The sequence below is a fragment of the Pistacia vera genome, unplaced genomic scaffold, assembly GCF_008641045.1.
Source record: "Pistacia vera cultivar Batoury unplaced genomic scaffold, PisVer_v2 Contig484, whole genome shotgun sequence".
Lineage (NCBI taxonomy): Eukaryota > Viridiplantae > Streptophyta > Magnoliopsida > Sapindales > Anacardiaceae > Pistacia > Pistacia vera.
This window is the reverse complement of record NW_022196317.1, coordinates 214,453-235,722: the sequence shown is the minus strand read 5'-3', so window position 1 is coordinate 235,722 and position 21,270 is coordinate 214,453. Positions and strand designations below refer to the sequence as shown.

General features: G+C 39.0%; 1 protein-coding gene across 2 annotated transcripts; it reads left to right on the top strand.

Moving 5' to 3' along the window:
• Positions 1-10,317: 10,317 nt before the first annotated feature.
• Positions 10,318-19,359, top strand: LOC116146891 (DNA mismatch repair protein MSH2). 2 transcript variants are annotated; one of them, XM_031432328.1, is made up of 13 exons: positions 10,318-10,422; positions 10,553-10,602; positions 10,926-10,958; positions 12,020-13,093; positions 13,563-14,117; positions 14,187-14,297; positions 14,403-14,492; positions 14,593-14,664; positions 14,954-15,064; positions 16,083-16,209; positions 16,960-17,162; positions 18,258-18,410; positions 18,717-19,359. In XM_031432328.1, exons 4-13 carry the CDS (start codon positions 12,089-12,091, stop codon positions 18,915-18,917), a joined length of 2,628 nt encoding a protein of 875 aa, XP_031288188.1. In that variant the 5' UTR covers positions 10,318-10,422; positions 10,553-10,602; positions 10,926-10,958; positions 12,020-12,088; the 3' UTR covers positions 18,918-19,359. The 2 variants fall into 2 exon arrangements, with proteins under 2 accessions (XP_031288188.1, XP_031288189.1); XM_031432329.1 differs by lacking the exon at positions 14,954-15,064.
• The last annotated feature ends 1,911 nt before the right edge of the window (positions 19,360-21,270 follow it).

Genomic DNA, 21,270 nt, shown 5'->3' with positions numbered 1-21,270 from the left:
TGGCAACCAGCCTAGGAAGGAGGATCAATGATCCGCTTCTCTTGTTTTCTCCCTTTATGCCTATGTACTTTTCCTTTTTATAAACAAAGATATTGCTTTTCACAATCTTTCATGAGTATTTACAATTTTCGCATTCTTTACATATGAGATCGTATTCTAACTGTTTACAATAATATTGGTACAAGTTTATACGAACAGAATTGTATATATGGGAAAATGATTACAAATGATCAGAATTGTACACTTGCTATTACAAAGATTGCAAAAATTAAGACCGATCTTTACAAGGAAATAATTGAGTTCGGAATTACTAATAATACGGTCGGATATGCTCAGCATTCCAAGCTCGAGGTACTTCGGAACCATTCAACCTTTTGAGATGGTAAGTCCTTGGTCTTATTACTTTGACGATGCGGTATGGGCCTTCCCAGTTCGGTCCAAAACTCCCGTACTTAGTTCTCTAGTACCGAGAAGAACTTCATTCAAAACAAGGTCGCCGACCAGAAAGTCTCTTCTTCTGACCTTAGAGTCGAAGAACCTTTTCGCACGTTGTTGATAGGCTGCTATCCTTAGCTGAGCCTTGCTGATAGGCTACTATCCTTAGCTGAGCCTTGCTGCGATGTTCTTCAACTAGGTCCAGACTTGCACACATAAGCGTTTCATTGTCGGCTTCGTTGTACAGGTCCCTCCAAAGTGAACCGGCTCCTACCTCCACAAGGATCATCGCTTCGCAGCCATATGCTAGCGAAAAAGGGGTTTTTGAGGTAGAGGTTCTCGGAGTTGTCTTGTATGCCTATAGGACTTCAGGGAGGTCGTCGGTCTAATTCCCCTTGGCTGTGCCAAGTTTGGCCTTAAGAGTGTGCTTGATGGTTTTGTTGACAGCTTCAACTTGGCCATTTGCTTGCAGTCTTGCGACTAAGACAAATTTTTTATGAATACCCAGCTCGTCGCAAAACTGCTTGAACTCCTCGTTGTTGAATTGTTTACCATTGTCTGAGATAAGAGTATGAGGAATCCCATAGCGGCACACAATATTCTTGAAGACGAAGTCCTTGAGCTTTCTGGTTGTGATTGCGGCTAACGGTTCTGCTTCAACCCACTTGGTGAAGTAATCCACCGCGACCACGGCATACTTGACTCCCCCTTAACCAACTGCCACGGGATCGAGGAGATCGATTCCCCACATGAAGAATGGCCAGGGGCTGGTCATGGTTATTAGCTGGTAGGAAGGAGCTCGTTGTATGTTCGCGAACCGTTGGCACTTGTCACACCTTTTGACAAAGTTATAGGTGTCTTCTTGGATTAGGGGCCAATAGTACCCTTGATGAACAACTTTGTTGGCGAGAAATCGTGCGGCGGTGTGATTACCACAGATCCCTTCATGTATCTCCCTTATGATGTAATCTGTCTCTTCGCTGGTTACACATCGGAGGAGAGGGGTGTTAAACCCTCGTCTGTACAGCTGGTCTCCGATGAGGGTGTAACGAGCAGATCTTATTCGCAGGGTCCTTGCTTCGACCTTGTCGTTGGGTAAGGTCCCATCTCTGAGATACTGAATGATAGGGGTCATATAGGAAACTGATTCTATTACATTCACGACCTGTTCAATTAGGCTAACACTGGGGGTCTCGATGAACCAAATAGGAATGCTTTCTGGTGCATCTAAATCCAATTACGAGGTTATCCTTGCCTAGGTATCTGCCACAGAGTTGTTGTCTTTAGAAATCTATGTGATCGTGAAGTGCATGAACAGCTCGAGTATGGCCTAAGCTTTCTTTAGATAGCTGATCATGTTTTCTTCCTTGGCTTGGTACTCCCCCAAAATCTGGTTAACGGCCATCATGGGGTCACTGTGGATGCTGATCGTGGCTGAACCCATTTCTCTGGCCAACCGCAGTCCAGCGAGCAGAGCTTCATACTCGGCCTCATTATTGGTCGCCTTAAAACCGAACCGAAGAATGTCATGAATGCGAGTCCTTTCGGGACCCAAAAGGAGAAGACCTGCCCCGACTCTCTTTCTATTCGATAATCCATTGATGTAGAGGATCCAGGTCGATAGATTTTGGGCAGTTTCCTAAATGACTTCATTGGGCTGTTGCTCCGACTCATTCGTCGGATGATATGAGAATTCTGATATGAAGTCGGCAACGGCCTGCCCTTTGATGGTTGCTTTCGGTCTGTACTTCAGATCGAACTGACTTAATTCCATGGCTCATTTAAGCAACTTACCCAATGCCTCTGGTTTCTTGAGGACTTGCCTGAGTGGGTAATTGGTCATTACATGGATCGTATGGGCGTGGAAGTAAGGTCGCAACTTTCTAGAAGTGATCAGCAGAGCATAAGCTAATCATTCCATTTCTGGATACCGCATTTCGAATCCAACAGATGTTGCCCACGTAATACACTGGCCATTGGACCCTGTTCTCTTCCCAAACCAAGGTTGCACTAACCGCGAACTGAGACGGATAGATACAGGAGGAGAATCTCTTGCGAGAGAGGTCTGGACAGAAGAGATGGCTTCCTGAGGTATTTTTTAACACTCTAGAATGTCTGTTCGCACTCGGGAGTCCACTCAAACTTCTTGTTAGCCCTTAGTACATTGAAGAACAGCAAGTAGCGATCTGTTGCCCTCGATATGAAGCGACTGAGTGCCGCTATTCGCCCATTAAGGCTCATAACCTGCTTTTTGTTGGTTGGGCTTTTCATATCGAGGAGAGCTTGGATTTTCTCGGGGTTGATCTCTATTCCCCTCTGGTTAACCATGTATCCCAGGAATTTTTCCGAGGATACTCCAAATGAGCACTTAAGAAGGTTTAGCTTCATTCTATATTTTCGGAGGATGTTAAACATCTCAGCGAGATGCACTATATGATCTGAAGCGACATGCGACTTGACCAGCATGTCATCTACATAGACCTCCATTGATTTCTTGATCTATTCGGAGAACATTTGGTTAACCAGCCGCTGGTAAGTTATGCCAGCGTTCTTGAGGCCGAAGGGCAAAACCCTGTAGCAATATACAGCCCCTGATCTGTCACAAAAAAAAGTATGCTCTTCGTCCGGTGCGTACATCGGGATTTGATTATATCCCGAGTACGCGTCTATAAAACTCAGTAGCTCATGCCCGGAGGTGGTATCCACGAGCTGGTCGATCCTAGGCAGGGGAATACTATCTTTTGGACATGCTTTGTTGAGGTCGGTGAAGTCGACATAGGTCCGCCATTTGCCGTTGGGTTTCTTTACTAGAACTGGGTTGGCAACCCAGCTTGGATAGAGCGCTTCTCGGATGGATCCATTCCGAAGGAGATTATCTACCTCAAGTTTCAAGACAGCATATCGCTCTGGATCCATCACTCTTCTCTTTTGACGAACCGGCTTGGCTTCACTTTTGATGTTCAAAGCATGGCAAATAATATTCGGACTGATCCCGACCATATCTGCATGCGACCATGCGAACACATCGATATTCTCTCTGAGAAAGCTGGTCAGATCGGTGGCGAGTTAGGGGTTGAAATTGCTCCTAATCCTCAACACTCTGCTGGGCTCACTCTGGTTGACCGACACTTTAGATAGATCCTCAACTAGCCTACTGGAAGGCCATTCCTGAATACGAGGATCCATATTATCCTCGGCTGGGCCAGGCTGTGGCTCGATCCGGCTGATCGCCCTTGCGTGTTGGGAAATGCCACGTGGATGCCCTTCCCCTTGCACGCCATTTGCACTGCCCTTACATAACAGTCGCGAGATACGCGCTGAGATCTACTAACTTCCCCTACCCCGAGGTGGGGAACTTCATCTTGAGATGGTATATTGAAGTGACCGCCTTGAAGTCTCTCAGCAAAGGTCGCCCCAAGATACCATTAAAAGCGGATGGGCAATCCACTACTAAGAATTTAGTTACTTTGGTCAACTCGTCAAAGTCACCCAGTGTGATTGGAAGCGAGATCGTTCCTTTGGGGATCAGGTGGTCGCCTGTAAAATCGTATAGGGGGATCGAGGCGGGCTTCAGGTCGGTTGTCCAAATTCATTCTTTCGAAAGCTGTCTGGAATAGGATGTTCACAGCATTTCTGTTATCCACCAATATTTTGTGGACGTCGAAGCGCCCTATCAGGGGCGTGATCACGAGAGCGTCATCATGGGGATGATGCAATCGAACTGCGTCCTTTTCGGAGAAGGTAATTTCCTCCTCCTTATGAACCTTTGGTGGTCACCGCGTCGTGTTCATCACACTGATAGGATCATGATGGGCTACATGAGCATATCTTTCTTGGGCACCTCGTGAGTTCCCCGCGAGGTGCAGTCCCCCAAAGATCATGCCGACGCTGCAGACACCCTTGCAATCACGACGCTTCTTTCCTAGTTCCCCTTGATTTTTCTCCTGCACGGGAGTGGAATCATCAATATACTCTTTGAAATGCCTCTGCTTGATGAGATCTTCGATTGCTTGTTTGAGAGCTGGACACTCATCGGTGTGATGCCCATTATCCCAATGAAAGCGACAGTGTTTTTCATTATTTCTGGCTGATGGGGGATTTTTCATAGGCTCAGGCTCTCCAAGCAGGCCGGCTTCTTCTGTCTTATCAAGAATAGCCGATACAGACGCATTCAAAGGCGTATACTGATTCCTGTCGCGATCGCGATAAGGAACTGGAGCATAAGACTTTTTGGGCTCGAACCGTGGTTTCTTTCCCTTTCGTTGATCGTCATTAGCCCATCTACGATCAACTCTCCTACTTTCCCCTCGACCAACATATTCAAAGGCGTATACTGATTCCTGTCGCGATCGCGACGAGGAACTGGAGCATAAGACTTTTTAGGCTCGAACCGTGATTTCTTTCCTTTTCGTTGATCATCATTAGCCCATCTGCAATCAACTCTCTTACTTTCCCCCTGACCAGGAGCACTACCTGACCTGAAGCATCGGGGTCGCGGCGGTGGAGCACCGCCACGGAGTTTTCAATACGGAGGTACTTCTTCGCAAGGTTGTAGAAGCGGGTGAGGGAAACATCATCCTCAGCCTGTAGCTCTTTCCACAAGTCGGTCTGTGGGCAAACTCCTGCTATGATGAGAGTTCGAACAGACTCTTCAGGAGTATGAGCTACCTTATTAAGTTCTTTGTGGAATCGGTCGATGTAAGACTAGAGGGATTCATCCCTCTCTTGCCTTATGTTGCTGAGGTAGCTTAAAGGCATTGAGAACTTTCGGTTCACTTAGAAGTGCCTTAAGAACGTCGCGTTCATCTGAGGCCATAAGCTGATCGATCCCGCTGGGAGCGACCTGAACCGCTGTTTAGCATGAGAGGTTAGGGTTACTGCCAAACAACGGCACTTCGCCAAGTCTGAAACCTGGTGAAGCTCCATCAGGTCATTGAATTCATACAAGTGATCCTGCATATCAGAATTTCCATCGAATGCCCGCATATCAGGCATTCTAAATCTTGATGGGAGAGGGGCGACTAATACCGCCGAAGAAAAGGGAGATGCTGCTGCGACCTGCCCTTGCTCATTTTACTAAGCTTTTAGCTGATTTAGAGCTCGCTATAGCTCCTCGATTTGAGGAAGCGGAGCTATCTGGGGATTGCTTTCCCCCATGCGAGTTCAACCCTCGCTATTGCAATTGAGGAAAGTTCGAAGGTCGGATTCCTGTTCGCCTTGGCCGGCAGTTCCGGTCGCCCTTGACACACGTTGGCTAAAGTCATGTGATGGCGATGAATGGTGCGGGGAATTTTCATGACCTCCGCGGTGGTATGAATCGCCCCGCGAAGTGTAGGAACCTCCCGCACGATGACGATCGGGATCGTTTTTCTAGCGATGATGAGAATCGCCCCGTCTATCACTTTTATAGGAGTGCTCGTGCAACGTGGCATGGGACGGCTCGGGATGCAACCTTTCACCGAGCCTTAACGCCACGGGTATCTTACTCGGGACGTGGTCGGTGTTTGCCGGCCCTTTGGAGCCCTTAGGCCCGCTGTTCTTCACTTGCTTACCCTTCCTTCGACGTGCTGCAGTGCGCGCGGCCTGGGCTATCGCCCTTTTTCGCGCTTTCGCGCGACCTGCAAGCGTTTTTTGCAGTTGCACCACCCTGTTTGATTCGGGTGGCATGCCCCGGTCCAAACAGTCTAACCTTTGGTTGACCGTTTGGAGAGTATTGTTGAACCTCTCTAGATAGCTCATGATGGTAGGGTCAAGCTGTGAGCTTGAAGAGATATCCCCCACGGTATTTTGTGGAACTGAGGGCACCTCGGGAGAAGTGTCCTCCTGTACTTAGGGGATCTCCTCAGTACCATGATTGGTTCGCTCAAGTCCGAATCGGCAAGCCATTTGCTGTTGTAGGACCAGTTAATCAAAGATTCTCCTGATGAAGGACGAATACTAAATCAGGCCATCCTTCTAGTGCCAAATTGTTGATGCATGATTTTGACACCAACTAAATGCACGTGTGAAATGTTGAGCTGGCCTAGAAGACACACGTGAATGGGGGATCGAGAATGTAAATGGTGGAAAGACAATGTTTAAAGTGGTTCGGATGCTTAAACAAGCGAATCCTACATCTACTGATATTGTATTTATATTTGAAGGGTCAGGTCGCGACTTAGCGAGCTGACTTTAGAGTATTGAGAATACAAAGGAGAGAGAGAATAAGGGTGCGTTTGGTTTAGTATTTTGGATAGGATTTTGGGGATAATATTGGGTTATTGGATAGGGGAGTATTACGAGGTAAATTTTAAAAATTTGTAAAAAAACCCTTAGGTTTACTAATTTAATTAAAGACCCTAATAGATAAAATGACAAAAACACCCCCACCACTTGCAGTGCCAGATTCCGGCCACCACCGTCGGAATCTGGCCGAAAAATTTTGTTACGGCACAGACCGGTCGAATCTGTGCTGTAACACGTCGTTATGGCCTTTTTCGGCCAGATCCATGGTGGATCTGGCCGGAAAAGGCCAGATCTACGGTCTGTTATGGATGTCGACGGCCGGAAAAGGCCAAACGACTGCCATCTTTGGCCGTCAACGACGGCCATCTTTGCGACGGCCAAAGATGTGGCCGTCGTTTTCGGTCAACGACGGCCAAGATTTGGCCGTCACTGAAGGCCAGATCTGGCCTTTTCCGGCCAGATCCGTGGTGGATCTGGCCGGAAAAGGCCACATTGGTGAACTTCCGGCCATTTCTGGTCGGAAGTTAGGCCGTTGTACAGATTCTGACTATCACTGACGATGGTTGCCGGAATCTGACAAGTTGGGTTGATGGGGGTATTTTTGTTAATTTTTAAACTTTTTTTCAGGGGGTATTTAGTGAAATTAATAACCTTATGGGGTCTAAAAGTAATTAAAAAATAGGGTAATATTTCTGGAATAATGTGCCAAACATTATTTGGAGAATAGGATCCAGAATATGGATAAAAATACTAAGCCAAACATAGCCTAAGCTATTATAGAGCGAGATCAGCTAATCAAGAGTAAAAATGAGCGAATCCCACAAACGGGAGAGAAGCTCCTTATTTATAGTGGGATACATTGAGGTAATGATTACTAAATCCGTAAAAAGGGGTCAAGTACCGTGCAAATCCTCCTTTGCGTCCCGTTGTTCACCTACTCGCATGATTTCCACGGTTCATGCAGGGATTGGACACGTGGACGACCTCCAACCTCTCGTCAGTCTGGCGCGCACCCACTGCACTGGCAGGAGCATGCTGCTCACGCCAGCATGCGACGTGGTTGCAAGATCTGCCTAGACTCTGACCACTTGTGCTGACTGGGCTTTGAGTCAACCTTGTTTTTCCAGGCGTAACAACCTCCTTTTGCTCTTTTATCCTTAAGGGGACTTGAACTTGGGAGACCATGTTAGATTCTTCTCTTGGGAGATCATTTTAGATCTTTCTCTTACTCTTTTATCATTAAAGGGATTCAAACTTGAAAAATCATGTTCAAATACATAATTCAAACTTTATACATTTATACTTTTGTGATATCTCTTCTCAAATATTTATATTGACACAGTCAAAGATAATTATAAACACATGATTAATAATTTTAATTCATTGTTAGTCATATTGAAAAAGAAGGGATTTGTTATATTACCGACTCAATAACATTGTATTCATTAATTTGCATTAGAGTGTAAGAACATGATCGCTTCGAGGGGTAATAATTTTGATTCATTGTTTAGTCATGTATACGTGTTCATACTTCATATCTTTCTACTAGCGATAAGTTTTTATTTTTAATTTACAAACGAATTGAAGTGATTGAGTAAAGCGTGCAAAAAGAGAGAAGAGAGTCAAAGTCCTTTCTGACTGTGTAATTAATTGCTGAAGCAAAATCTCCGGGAATTACTCCGGTGATTGCTTGCTATATTTTGGTACAGCCTAGTGCCAATGGGATGGGAATCGGCGCTTCATCTCTATGACTGTTTCCCAAAGAAAGAGGAAATGTATAGCTGAAACTAGAGTAGAGACTAGAGACAACTCTATCTACACAAAATATTCTCTGCTCATTAACATCACTCATATGTCGAGATAAATACATTTACCCCTTGGGGTTGCGGTATATTTTTCCATATCCTACAATTTAAACTACTACATAAATTCTTCCATTCTAACATATATTAAGCCATTGAAAGACAAAATAGATAATTCATTTGTACACATAATGGTAGAAAAGATAATTCACTCGTCTTTAGGTAAAAAATGTTATTTCAAGTTAGGATTTGATTATCGGCTGTTAATTTAAGAGGGGTACTTCTAGTATTTGAAAGTTCACAATCAATTGATCATGATATTAGACCAAATCCCTGGGGTGGATTAAGTCTTTCTCTCCACAACACCTATTTCTCCGAGACTTCATTTATGTAGTTTTTTCATTTTCTAAGAAAGTGTTAACGTAAAATTATAACTTCAGTTTTATAATAAAGTGCCTTGTAAGTCTAATGAGTAACGACAATGTAACCGAGTTTGGGCAAACAGGTATTAGTGATAATAATTTAAACTTGATAAGGCAAAACGGTATTAGTGATACATTATTCAAACTTTGAGGGTCTATTTAATAAAAGAAGCAAAAGTTGTCTTCGATAATAAAGGGAGAACGACTTACACATACCCAAGATTTATCGTAACGACAAGTTGGTACCCAAAAGGTTTTGAAATGACAAATAGATACTTTCCGTCATGTTCTGTTAGTGATTTCTGTTTATTACTGTTTATTAATAGTGAAAAGACTAAAATGCCCTTAAAAGTTTGAATTTTAGTTTTTTATAAATTTAAAAATTTCAAAAAACCCCCTAAGTTTACAAATTTCACTAAATACCCCAATATATAAAAGTTTTATAAAATAACAAAAACACCCCCCCGCAAGTGCCAGATTCCTGCCACCACAGCCGGAATCTGGCCGGAAATTTGCGTTACGACACAGACCCGTCGGATCTGTGTCGTAACGCGTCGATCTGCCTTTTCCGGCCAGATCCGTGGCTGATCTGGCCAGAAAGGCCGATCTACGGCTAGTCTGGCCGTCGACGCCGCAAAACTCCATCTGCGGCGTCGAAGGCTAGATCAGCCACGGATCTGGCCGGAAAAGGCCAGATCTGGCTGCTGCTTCGACGGCCAGATCTTGCCTTTTCCGGCCAGATCCGTGGCGGATCTGACCGGAAAAGGCCAGATCGGCACGTTACGACACAGATCCGACGGATCTGTGTCGTAATGCAGTTTTCCGACCAATTCCGGCGATGGTGGCCGGAATCTGGCACTGGGGGTGGTGGGGTGTTTTTGTCATTTAGAAACCTTTTTATATATGGGGTGTTTAATTACATTAGCAAACCTAGGGGGTTTTTTAGAAATTTTTAATTTATAAAAAACAAAAATTGAAACTTTGAAGGGCTTTTAGTCTTTTCACTATTAATAAACAAAAATCATTAACAGAATATAACAGAAGGTACTTATTTGTCGTTTCAAAACCTTTGGATACCAACTTGTCGTTACGGTAAACTTTGGTATGCACAAGTCGTTCGGCCCGATAATAATTCGGAAACCTTAGGGGTAGTATGAGATATTCTCTCATTTTTCATTAATACAGTTCTATTGACTGAAAATCAAAATGGTTCATACATTGGATTCGGCCCAAACCATAACCCACCCACCCAATTCTCATCCCTAGTTCCATTCACGGAGCGTGCAATGCACGCGCCCCTACAAAAACCCGCGCCACACTCTTTCCCGCCATTACCAAACGTTCCACATACATGTATAAATAAATTAATTAATTAATTAACAAACATATTTTGACATAAAAAAGAACCCACTTCAGTTTACACTCACGAAGAAATAATTCATTCTTCTAAGAACCCAGAACAAAACCCTCTTCTCTTCTGCCATCAAATGGCGACAACATTATTGAAGAACAGAACAAACTTCCTGAACTCAAACTAGGTAACCAAACCCTTGTCTTATGTTTCTCTTTTCTGGGTTTTTAATGTTTTGGTTTGATTTTTTTTTTTTTTAAATTAACAACTTAATATGAAGTGAAATGTTTTATTTGTTTGAATGTTGTTGTGGTTAGATGCAAAGCAAGCTCGAGGGTTTCTTTCATTCTACAAAACCCTACCAAATGTAAGCCCGCTTCTCCTTTTTGTCATGTGGGTTTGTCTTTGTTTGAACTGAAACTGTAAATTTTGCTCCTAGAAGAAGTAATAATCTGTTTGGTTTCTGAGAAAATGAAGCACTTGAAATGATGAAAGAAGACCACAAATTTTGGGGTTTGTGGGTTTTTTTTTGGTGTGCGTCGTTGTGCGTGATAAATGAAGGTTTTTGTTAACCAGGCTTGTTTGATGGCGGCTTTAACGTGGGACTTTGAATCAAGTAATTAAGTAAAAGTGTGAGATTACAATCAAAATATGTTTAAAATTTCTAAATTTTCTTTCTTTGTGCTGCAGGACCCGAGGGCTGTTCGGTTCTTTGATCGTCGGGTTAGTTCATGCTCTGGTTGTTAACATCTGTTGTGCTGCTTTTCATATTGATTTTGATACTTTCGTCTATGAATTAGTTCTAGTCTCACATTCTGGAGAATTATGATGCTGGCATAACCTAAAGGGCTTTTGGTTTTTTCTTCAATATTTTAATTGTTCTGTTTTGAAAAGGACTAAATCTCTCTTCTCAGAGATCCTTTATAAGGAATTTTATGTGGATGACTTGTTTCTAGGAAACCTAGTACAATATAATGCTGTGTATTCCCTTTAACAATTTGTCCATTTGAAGAAATGTTTCCTTTCTTGCCAGTATTGTTTGCAAAAACTCTTTTTACCCTCACCCAATATTAAAAACAACTTTCTTAAGGACCCAACATCCTAAATGTTGTGAACTGCTTTAAGGTTGGCATTTTTCATACGTCAGATGTATGCCATGCCTAAGTTATCTCTCTTGAAGAAATTTAGTTGGATTATGTGATCTTTTATGTCATATTTAGATGGAGTAGTGTTATCATATTTCTCTTTTTCATTTTACATATCTTTATTCATTGGTTTTCAAATTTTTTCTCATTTCTCATACACGCAATGTTCTGACACAAACTCATACATCTGTAAAGGCGCTTATCGGATAGATAATCTAACTTTCTTATGTTTTTGCATATGGGATTCTTCCTCTCTCTCTCTCGCACTTGTTGTATGTTATAACATGCTAATTATAAAGCAAACTTGCTGTGGATACCTGGCCTGCCCTTTTGAACTTTTAATTCTCATTATCAATGTACTTTTTGTTTCCTATTAAAAAAAAATGCTAGTTTTAAATTGTTGTTTAATGTGTTGGATCTGTTACTGTTTATAAAATTAAGTTCCACCTTAAAGACGAACACAATATATATTTATTTCTTGTGACACTCTGGCTACAGCATTTCCCTGGTTGGTGGAATTTATATCATGTTCTTTATAAATATTCCTCTTCCTTTAATGGAGCTCTAGGATAATTTTACTTTTTGTAGTTCACGTGTTATATAGTTATCATGCTTAAGTAGTTTTGTGTAAATATGCAGGACTACTATACTGCTCATGGTGAAAATGCAACTTTTGTTGCAAAGACATACTACCGTACTACTACTGCTATGCGACAATTGGGCAGTGGATCTGATGCTCTTTCCAGTATAAGTGTTATTAAGAACATGTTTGAAACAATTGCTCGTGATGTTCTTCTGGAGAGAACAGACCACACTCTTGAGCTGTATGAGGGTAGTGGCTCAAATTGGAAACTGGTGAAAAGTGGAACTCCTGGTAATCTAGGAAGTTTTGAAGATGTTCTGTTTGCTAACAATGAGATGCAGGATTCCCCTGTCGTAGTTGCACTATGTCCAAACTTCCGTGAAAATGGATGCACTGTTGGGTTGGGTTATATTGATTTAACTAAGAGAGTACTTGGAGTGGCTGAATTTCTTGATGATAGCCACTTTACAAATTTGGAATCATCTTTGGTTGCTCTTGGTTGTAAGGAATGCCTTTTGCCTATAGAGTCTGGAAAGTCTAGTGAGTGTAGACCTCTGATTGATGCTTTGACCAGATGCGGTGTGATGTTAACTGAGAGAAAGAAAAATGAGTTTAAAACAAGGGATTTAGTGCAGGATCTTGGTAGGCTGGTTAAAGGTTCCATTGAACCAGTTCGAGATTTGATTTCTTGTTTTGAATTTGCTCCTGGTTCTTTAGGGGCGTTATTGTCTTACGCTGAGTTACTTGCAGATGAGAGCAATTATGGAAGTTATTCAATTCGAAAGTACAATCTAGAAAGCTACATGAGGTTGGATTCTGCTGCTATGAGGGCACTAAATGTCATGGAAAGCAAAACTGATGCAAACAAGAATTTCAGTTTGTTTGGTCTCCTGAATAGAACCTGTACTGCTGGGATGGGAAAGCGATTACTTCATATGTGGTTAAAGCAGCCTTTATTAGATGTGAATGAAATAAATGCCAGGCTGGACCTGGTACAAGCATTTGTTGAAGATACTGCACTTCGCCAAGATCTGAGGCAGCATCTGAAAAGAATCTCTGATATAGAACGACTGATGCATAACCTTGGGAGGAGAAGAGCTGGTCTGCAGCATATAGTAAAACTTTATCAGGTAGGTGCTGTTAGTTGTTCATGTTATCTAATTGATAGAGTGTAATGGTGGCCATGTGCAATTAGCATGACTGATAGATTTTAAAATTTTCAACTTAAAAGTAGTTTTTAATTGGTAGGCAACAAGCCAGAAGTCTTCTCCACTGGACTTACTAAAATTGTTGTTTCAGTCTTCTCCAGTTTACTTTTTTTTTTTCATCACTTGGTTAAGAGTGATTACTTGGACTCTTATAGTGCAATCAGTTCCTATTTTAAGAGAGTGGTAGAATTGAGGGTTACAAAATTACCTTTTTATGTTTCTTTTCTTTCTACATGCTTCATTATGTTAATAATTTTACAATATGCTAGCTCATTATTGTTTGTGAATGTTTACAAGTCATGAACTGAATTACACATCCAGATAAGTATATATCTTTCCTTTGAACAGTAGGTACATGTGTTTTTGAATTGATCTCATCTTTCTGATGCAGTCAAGTATCCGACTTCCATACATTAGAAATGCCCTGCAACAGTATGATGGACAGTTTTCATTGTTGATCAAGGAAAGGTATTTAGATCCGCTGGAGGTTTTAACTGATGATGATCATTTGAATAAGTTCATTGGTCTGGTAGAAGCTTCTGTTGACCTTGATCAACTTGAAAATGGAGAATACATGATCTCATCAAGTTATGATCCTGCTTTATCAGCGCTAAAAGATGAGCAGGAGTCTCTGGATTGCCAAATACACAGTTTGCATAAACAAACAGCTTATGACCTTGATTTGCCTCTAGATAAGGCCTTGAAGTTAGATAAAGGCACACAGTTTGGACATGTCTTCAGAATTACAAAGAAGGAAGAACCAAAAATAAGGAAAAAGCTCAGTACTCAATTTATTGTCCTCGAAACACGGAAAGATGGAGTGAAATTCACTAATACAAAGCTTAAAAAATTAGGGGACCAGTACCAAAAAGTTCTTGACGAGTACAAGAATTGTCAAAAAGAGCTTGTTAACCGAGTTGTTCAAACTGCAGCAAGTTTCTCTGAGGTATTCATTCATAGTAACTTATTGCTTCTGGTGGTTCTTGTTCTGACCAGAGAAAGTTTGATTCTGCAGGTATTCGAGTCTTTGGCTGGCTTGCTTTCGGAATTGGACGTCTTGCTCAGTTTTGCTGATTTAGCTTCCAGTTGTCCAACTCCATACACAAGACCAGACATCAATCCACCCGTAAATATATGCTAACTATTTGATGCCTTTTGTTTTTCTTGCCTTGATTTCATTTTTCTCTTTGTTAGATACAATGCTTCTGTGTTTCACATATTTGTACAACAGGATGTGGGAGATATTATATTAGAAGGGAGTAGACACCCTTGTGTCGAAGCACAAGATTGGGTGAATTTTATACCAAATGATTGTAAACTTGTGAGTATTCTTAGGATCAAACTGAGAAAGATGTTTTATTTTTCTAGACTTCATAAATTAGTGTGACTCACAATTTCCTTTTTGTTTTTTCATGTATCAGATCAGAGGAAAGAGTTGGTTTCAGATCATCACTGGACCTAACATGGGTGGAAAGTCCACATTTATTCGGCAGGTGTGCTATTTATAATTCAATTTAGATGGATCTATAATGCTATCAGAGTAATTAATTGCTTCCCACCTAGTGACTTTAAGGTTGTGTGTTTGGTATTTTGCTACTGTTTTATGATGGATAAGTATCAATAGAGAGTTGTTGCTGCTTATTTTGTATGATTTTATCATTTGCAACCCTTAGTAGCAAATCTAAGACCAATAACCATCTAAATTTTTTCTTACATGCAATTCTTTGAGCTCTTAAATTACTAGGTGAGAAATTCTGATGTCTGTTTTGGTTGCATTTACAGATTGGTGTAAATGTTTTGATGGCACAAGTTGGTTCTTTTGTTCCTTGTGACAAAGCTAGCATTTCTGTACGTGATTGCATTTTTGCTCGTGTTGGTGCTGGTGACTGCCAAGTGAGTTCCATTGGTTTTATCTTGAAGTTTCAACTTCTGAGATCTTGGTATAATAAGTTGAATCACAAAGATTTCTGCTGTGTAATTTATCAGTCTATTACCTTTTCTTCTAATAGTAAGAAGTCTTTTTTATCCTTCACGCCTTGGATTATGTATTTGTGTTTCAATTTCTGTGCTGGTTAGGGAAGATTAAAGTGGCAACAACTATATGGCTTGAGATGCCTTCGCAATTTGTTTGTGTTGATTATTATTAGTGTTAGCTACAAAACCTTGATGATGGTTAGCCAGTTCAGGTTGAGATATCTTTGCAGTGAAAAAGTTCTGTTCAAATGTCTCTTAGTGAAGGTACTACTTCTTGGGGTCAAGTTGTTTCATTTCATATTGTCCAATCTAAACCTAGTGCTAGCTGCAAACGTAAATTTCATGAATAGGAATAGTACATCAGATTAATCAACTTTACTACTGTAACTTAGCACCCTTTTTTAACCAATTAGGTCAAATTGAAATTTGGTTACTTACTGAGTGGATCTGCAACTATTTTGGATAATGGGCTTGCTTGTGTCAAGTGTTAGGAGCACTATTGTGATAAACTTATATTTGTGCTACACTGTTCATTGACAGTGCTGGACAAGTTACTGCCTAAATTATAGATTATACTGCAGAATGTCAGACTATTTTTGGCCCACATCCTTCTGGGACCATCTGCCATGCTTCTGCCATTGTATCTGTAACTAGTCTGTCCAGAGAGTGGGTAATTGAACATATCTAGATGATTGAATGGTTCTACAAGCATTACTGACTGTTTTTTTATAACATAAGTTTAAGCACTAGTATTCTAGCTAGTTAATGCTTTGCTTCAGTGCAGTGTATGTTATATAACTGCTTGACCATTTTGATCCTAAAGTAGAGATTTGTGTTGGTTGTCATGAAAAGAAGAATATAATATGTTATTTCCTTGTGATAAAGTTTAATGGTCCTCTTTATTTTTTTTTTTTTTTTTCTTTTTTTCTTTTTTCAGCTACGTGGAGTTTCTACCTTTATGCAAGAAATGCTTGAAACTGCATCAATATTGAAGGGAGCTACCGATAAGTCATTGATAATCATTGATGAATTGGGACGTGGGACATCAACTTATGATGGATTTGGTTTGTTTCACTTAAGGCTTATTTTCTTAAGGCTTTCAGTTGCCCTTTCTCTCTATCTTCTACACACACACACAGACGCACACTTACTTATTTCCAAATCAAAACGTAGAGCTAGGGGAAGGTGATGGGTTGGAAAATAACTGACAAGCTGATGGTTCATTGGTGTTGTGAGATGAAGCCTAGAGAATCCTATTCTAGCCTGCAAATCATTTTCACCTATGTATATTTGAAAAAACAAAGAGAAAAACTGAAAAGAGTGAAGAAAACAATTATTATGATTAGCTGTTTGTTAGTTGTAAGAGATGTGGACTGAAACCTACCTGCAATAAAGAAATGTATCACAGCATGACTCAAGCACATTTTGTAATTTCTGCTGGTGATGAGTATTCAAATTTTTTCACCACCCATGTCTCTTTTGCATCCATGACTATTACCTTCTGGCTCTGCTCTTTTGGGCTAGGCTGGGATGTAAGCCTTCTGCTTTTGGCTTAATTTAGTTAGACATCTATATAACAAAAATCTGAGTTCCATCAGGCTGTTTCAGAAACTGGTTTCTTCTGCTGTTATCATGTTACAGTTGGAAGGCATTGTCATGCTTTTATTTTACTTTAACAATTAAGTTTCGAACATACAATTGGAGTTTTCTGATAAAGTGAATGTTTTTTTACGTATTGCTTTAGATCTCTGAATTTGCTGATGTATGCTTTATGATCAGAACTGAGTTTACAATATGTTTGCTCTGATTATCAGGTTTAGCGTGGGCTATATGTGAGCACCTGGTTGAAGTGATTAGAGCACCGACTTTGTTTGCAACCCACTTCCATGAATTGACTGCATTAGCTGATGAAAATGCCAATCATGAACTCCATACAAAGCAAATTGGTGGTGTGGCCAACTATCATGTCAGTGCACATATTGACTTGTCAAGTCGCAAGTTGACTATGTTGTACAAGGTAGGTCCTCTCATTGAGTAATTGTTTTAGGCCTTTTCAAGAATAAAAAAAATATGTAGAATGTCTTGCTATTTATTGGTCATGATCTATTTAGTTTTATAGGTTTGCTATTATTACTTTCCTGCACCTGTCAGTTTTTCCTGCTTCCTAAGTTTTTCTCATTTTGAAAGCACTTTAGAACATAGCTTTGTTGACTTTATTCTAGCTATCAAAGTTTGTGACCTTTTTTAGAAAATGCAAAACCCAACAAGGAATAGTGAATCTGGCTTAAGTGGGCACCTGCTGTTGTATAAAAATTGTGATTATTTGTTGTGTCCATCACTCTGCTTAGGGTTGTATTAGCTATGAGAGGCCTAAGAAGTATTAGTTTTAGGCATTATCAAAAGGTAGGTAGTTAATGCCTGCTTGAGACATAGGCAGTTGTTGAGATGAAACATTCAGCTAAGTGTTTTGGGGCATGTCAGGGCCTGCCTTCATTTATTTGGTTCTGAAAATAGTAGATTCCAATTAGCAAGAAGTTACTCTTATCTCTGTATCTGCAGCAAAAATAGTGAAAAAAGGATTCTTGATTTACATTTCTATATTGGTCATGGGTCATAGTCCACAATGCTTTCAATCGTCTTAAGGGTGTTTTATAGAGCTATATGGTATAATAAATAACAATGGAATATGTCATCACCGATATTCTTTGATTCACTTTGTGGAGGTTTGTATTATATAGCACGTCTATGACAATTATTTCTCTTTGCATGTAGTTCATGCTGTAATTTCTCTCACAGCGGAGTTGAATTTTGAGCTTGGAATGTGATAGCACTATTCTTAAAATATAAGTGACCGAGTAAAATAATTGTCTGATTTTCAAATAGAAGAACTTCTTTTCTTGTGAACTTGTGTATAAATATTGCAGATCTGCATGAATTGGGAACCTTTACACATTTTAACAAAGTGGTAGACAAATAATTGTTCACCGATTGAGACACTGCAAGATTTTTTTTCTTTACATTTTTTCCTTTGCTACTTTAGTGCTGGTTCACATACTTTATTTAGAAAAACTGCATCCAGTAATACTTCTCCATCTGTTAATACATTTTTCAGGTTGAACCAGGGGCTTGTGATCAAAGTTTTGGTATTCATGTTGCAGAATTTGCAAATTTTCCTGAAAGTGTTGTTGCCCTTGCTAGAGAAAAAGCTGCTGAATTGGAAGATTTCTCGCCTTCTGCAGTAACTTCAAATGATTCTAAAGAGGAGGTGTGGTTTGTTGTTATCTTACGATGGTTATTATAAGACATGGTTTACCATGTTGCTTCAGTTTCTAATTTTATCATGGCAGCTATTGTTTATGGTAATAAGCAGCAAATTGATAATGATTATTAGAATCATTGTCATGATAATGCCGCTTCTTGATTCGTTGGAAATACAACAAATTAAAATATTGTAACAAAATGGGAATCAATCTAGTATTTACTTACTGGAAATGCATTATTATTATTATTATTATTTTTTTTGGTTTCTTGGCCATCAAATGAGCCTTGTGATTCTGTTAATTATTTTCAGGTGGGATCCAAAAGAAAGAGAGTGAGCGATCCCAGTGACATGTCCAAAGGTGCAGCCCGGGCTCACGAATTTCTGAAGAAATTCTCTGATTTGCCATTAGAGAAAATGGACTTGCAGCAGGCTCTGCAACAAGTAAAAAAGATGAAGGATGACTTGGAGAAAGATGCAGTAGACTGCGACTGGCTCCAGCAATTCCTCTAGTTCTCCTTCAAACCTTAGTGTGAGAACATATGTAAATCCCATCTCTGTATATGAGACATGGTTGTTGGATTATCGGCTAGAGGTATCAAATCAAACGCGCCTGATCTCCATTTTTGTCTATACTACGAAGGGAATCGGAAGTGGCAGCTGGCAACTTCAGTGGTTATTAGCTTTCCTTTTTTAGGTCAAATTCAAAATGATCATATAATCGAGCGTAGCCACATTGTTGAGATTGATTTCTGTGTTTCCCTTTGTCGGAGTGAGAGGTGACAATGTAAGTAGTTCTTGTCCCTCTGTGTGTATGATTCCTGGCTTATTTTATTATATGCGTCCCCATGGTTTTGCGAAAGCATTTGTTCTACCTCTGGATTTCTTTCTAAATAACATTATTTTGTTTAAACAATCAGTAATCTCAAACTAAGCCTAAATCTAGTTTAATTGCTGCCGGAAATGTGTGTTTTGTTCATTCTTTTTATGGACTTTTCATTTTCTCCACCATTTACCTTAAACCCTAAACCCTACATTATCTTTCCTTTTTGTTTTCTTTGTTTGCCCAAATTTAATATCTTTCTTTTGACGGAAATATCAATTATATTGCCAAAAAGGTTACTATCATGGTATCCAGTTATACAGATAGCTTGAAATTTTTATTTAATATGATAATCAACAATTAGCGAACAGTGTCTCAAAGTTTTTAATATAAAGATTCAATGATTTAGAAAATTTAGAGTTAGGGTTTATATAAGAATTAAAAGTAAAAATAAAAATATAAAAATAGAGTATAATTGTATTTAGAAATTATTATGTTGACAAACGAATTTCACAAACTTTCTTTTAGAAACTCATTGTTATAACTAATAATTGGTTTTTGATAAATCAACTATCAAATTTGTAAGGTTTGTTTGTTCTACTTGTCTTTATTGTTTTTTAATTCTAAAACTACTTGATGATGAGGTGGTCTTGTAATCATACTCGTGTGCCCCATAATCTATAATGATAAATCGATAATGTTACTTTACTATTGGATATAAAGAAGATGAATATAGTTTGGGCCCATTTCGTTATTTCATTTTGGGAAATTTAAAACTAAATATTTAAGTACTGCAATATTCTAATAAATCAAACTGAAATAAATTATATAAAATTAATTAAAACTAAAGCAACTGAAGGTTTTTTTCTTTTTTTTTTTTTTTAACAAACTAGTATTGAAATTGGAGAAACTACAAAAGAAAAAATAATAAATAAAATTTAACATTTTAAACATAAAAAAGGTGCAAAACAAGTATTTTACAATTTACAATAATATATTAAAATAAAAATGACAAAGAACAGGTAATATTTACCAAATTATATTGATTAAATATGTGCTTTGAGATATATGTTACTTGTATATATATTTAACTTTATTGTTTATTTTTTACTTTTATTGCTCCCATGATGTCACCTTTTTTTTTTTTTTTTTAACCGGGATATTATTGTCAGTTTGTGTGCACGTCAATAATCTTTAAGATCTTTTTACAATATTATTGTGATAGGTGGTCTCAAGATTTGAATTTGAGAATTCAAAGAAAAGAACAAATCTCTTTAACCGTTAAACCTATCTTTTATGGTTAATTTTTAATAATGTTGATAATGTTACAAACCACTTTATGTAAAATCAAGGATGACTTTTGGACACAATTATTTGATTAATTACGAGTGATAAATAAAATAATAAAAGTCAAAGAAAGATATTAAGTATAAATAAAAATAACCCCTAGATACGAAAATCTTTAAGAATGATCCGAATTTAGATAGAAAAATATTAAAATTATCTTAATTACTAATAACGTTTTTTATATTGTATATTAAAAATATAAATCATTTTTAATGTGAATCTTTGAAAAATCAAAATTTAAGTGTGTTTGTTTTATTATTTTAAATAATATTTTTGAAAAAGTTGAATTAGACTATTATTATTATGACAAGATTTGAATTTGAAAATATATTTGGTAAGATTATTTTTTTAATCACCTATATTCGTTAATTTAGATAAACACTCCCTATAATAAAAGTTTTAAAATTAACAAAAATACCCTTACTTACTCATTAAATGTCGACAGTCGACCACCACCATTAGAGGGTGGCCGAAAGTTGCTGGAATGGTGCACTATTGGCTGGTTGGAGGTGTTTAGTTAAGTTAACAAATCTAATGGGTTAAAAAAATTTAGGGTGCGTTTGGTTTAGTATTTATATCCATATTCCTAATCTTATTCTCCAAATATTGTTTGGCACATTATTCCAGAGATATTACTATATATTTTTTAATTACTTTTAGACCCCTTAAGCTTGTTAATTTCACTAAATACCCCCA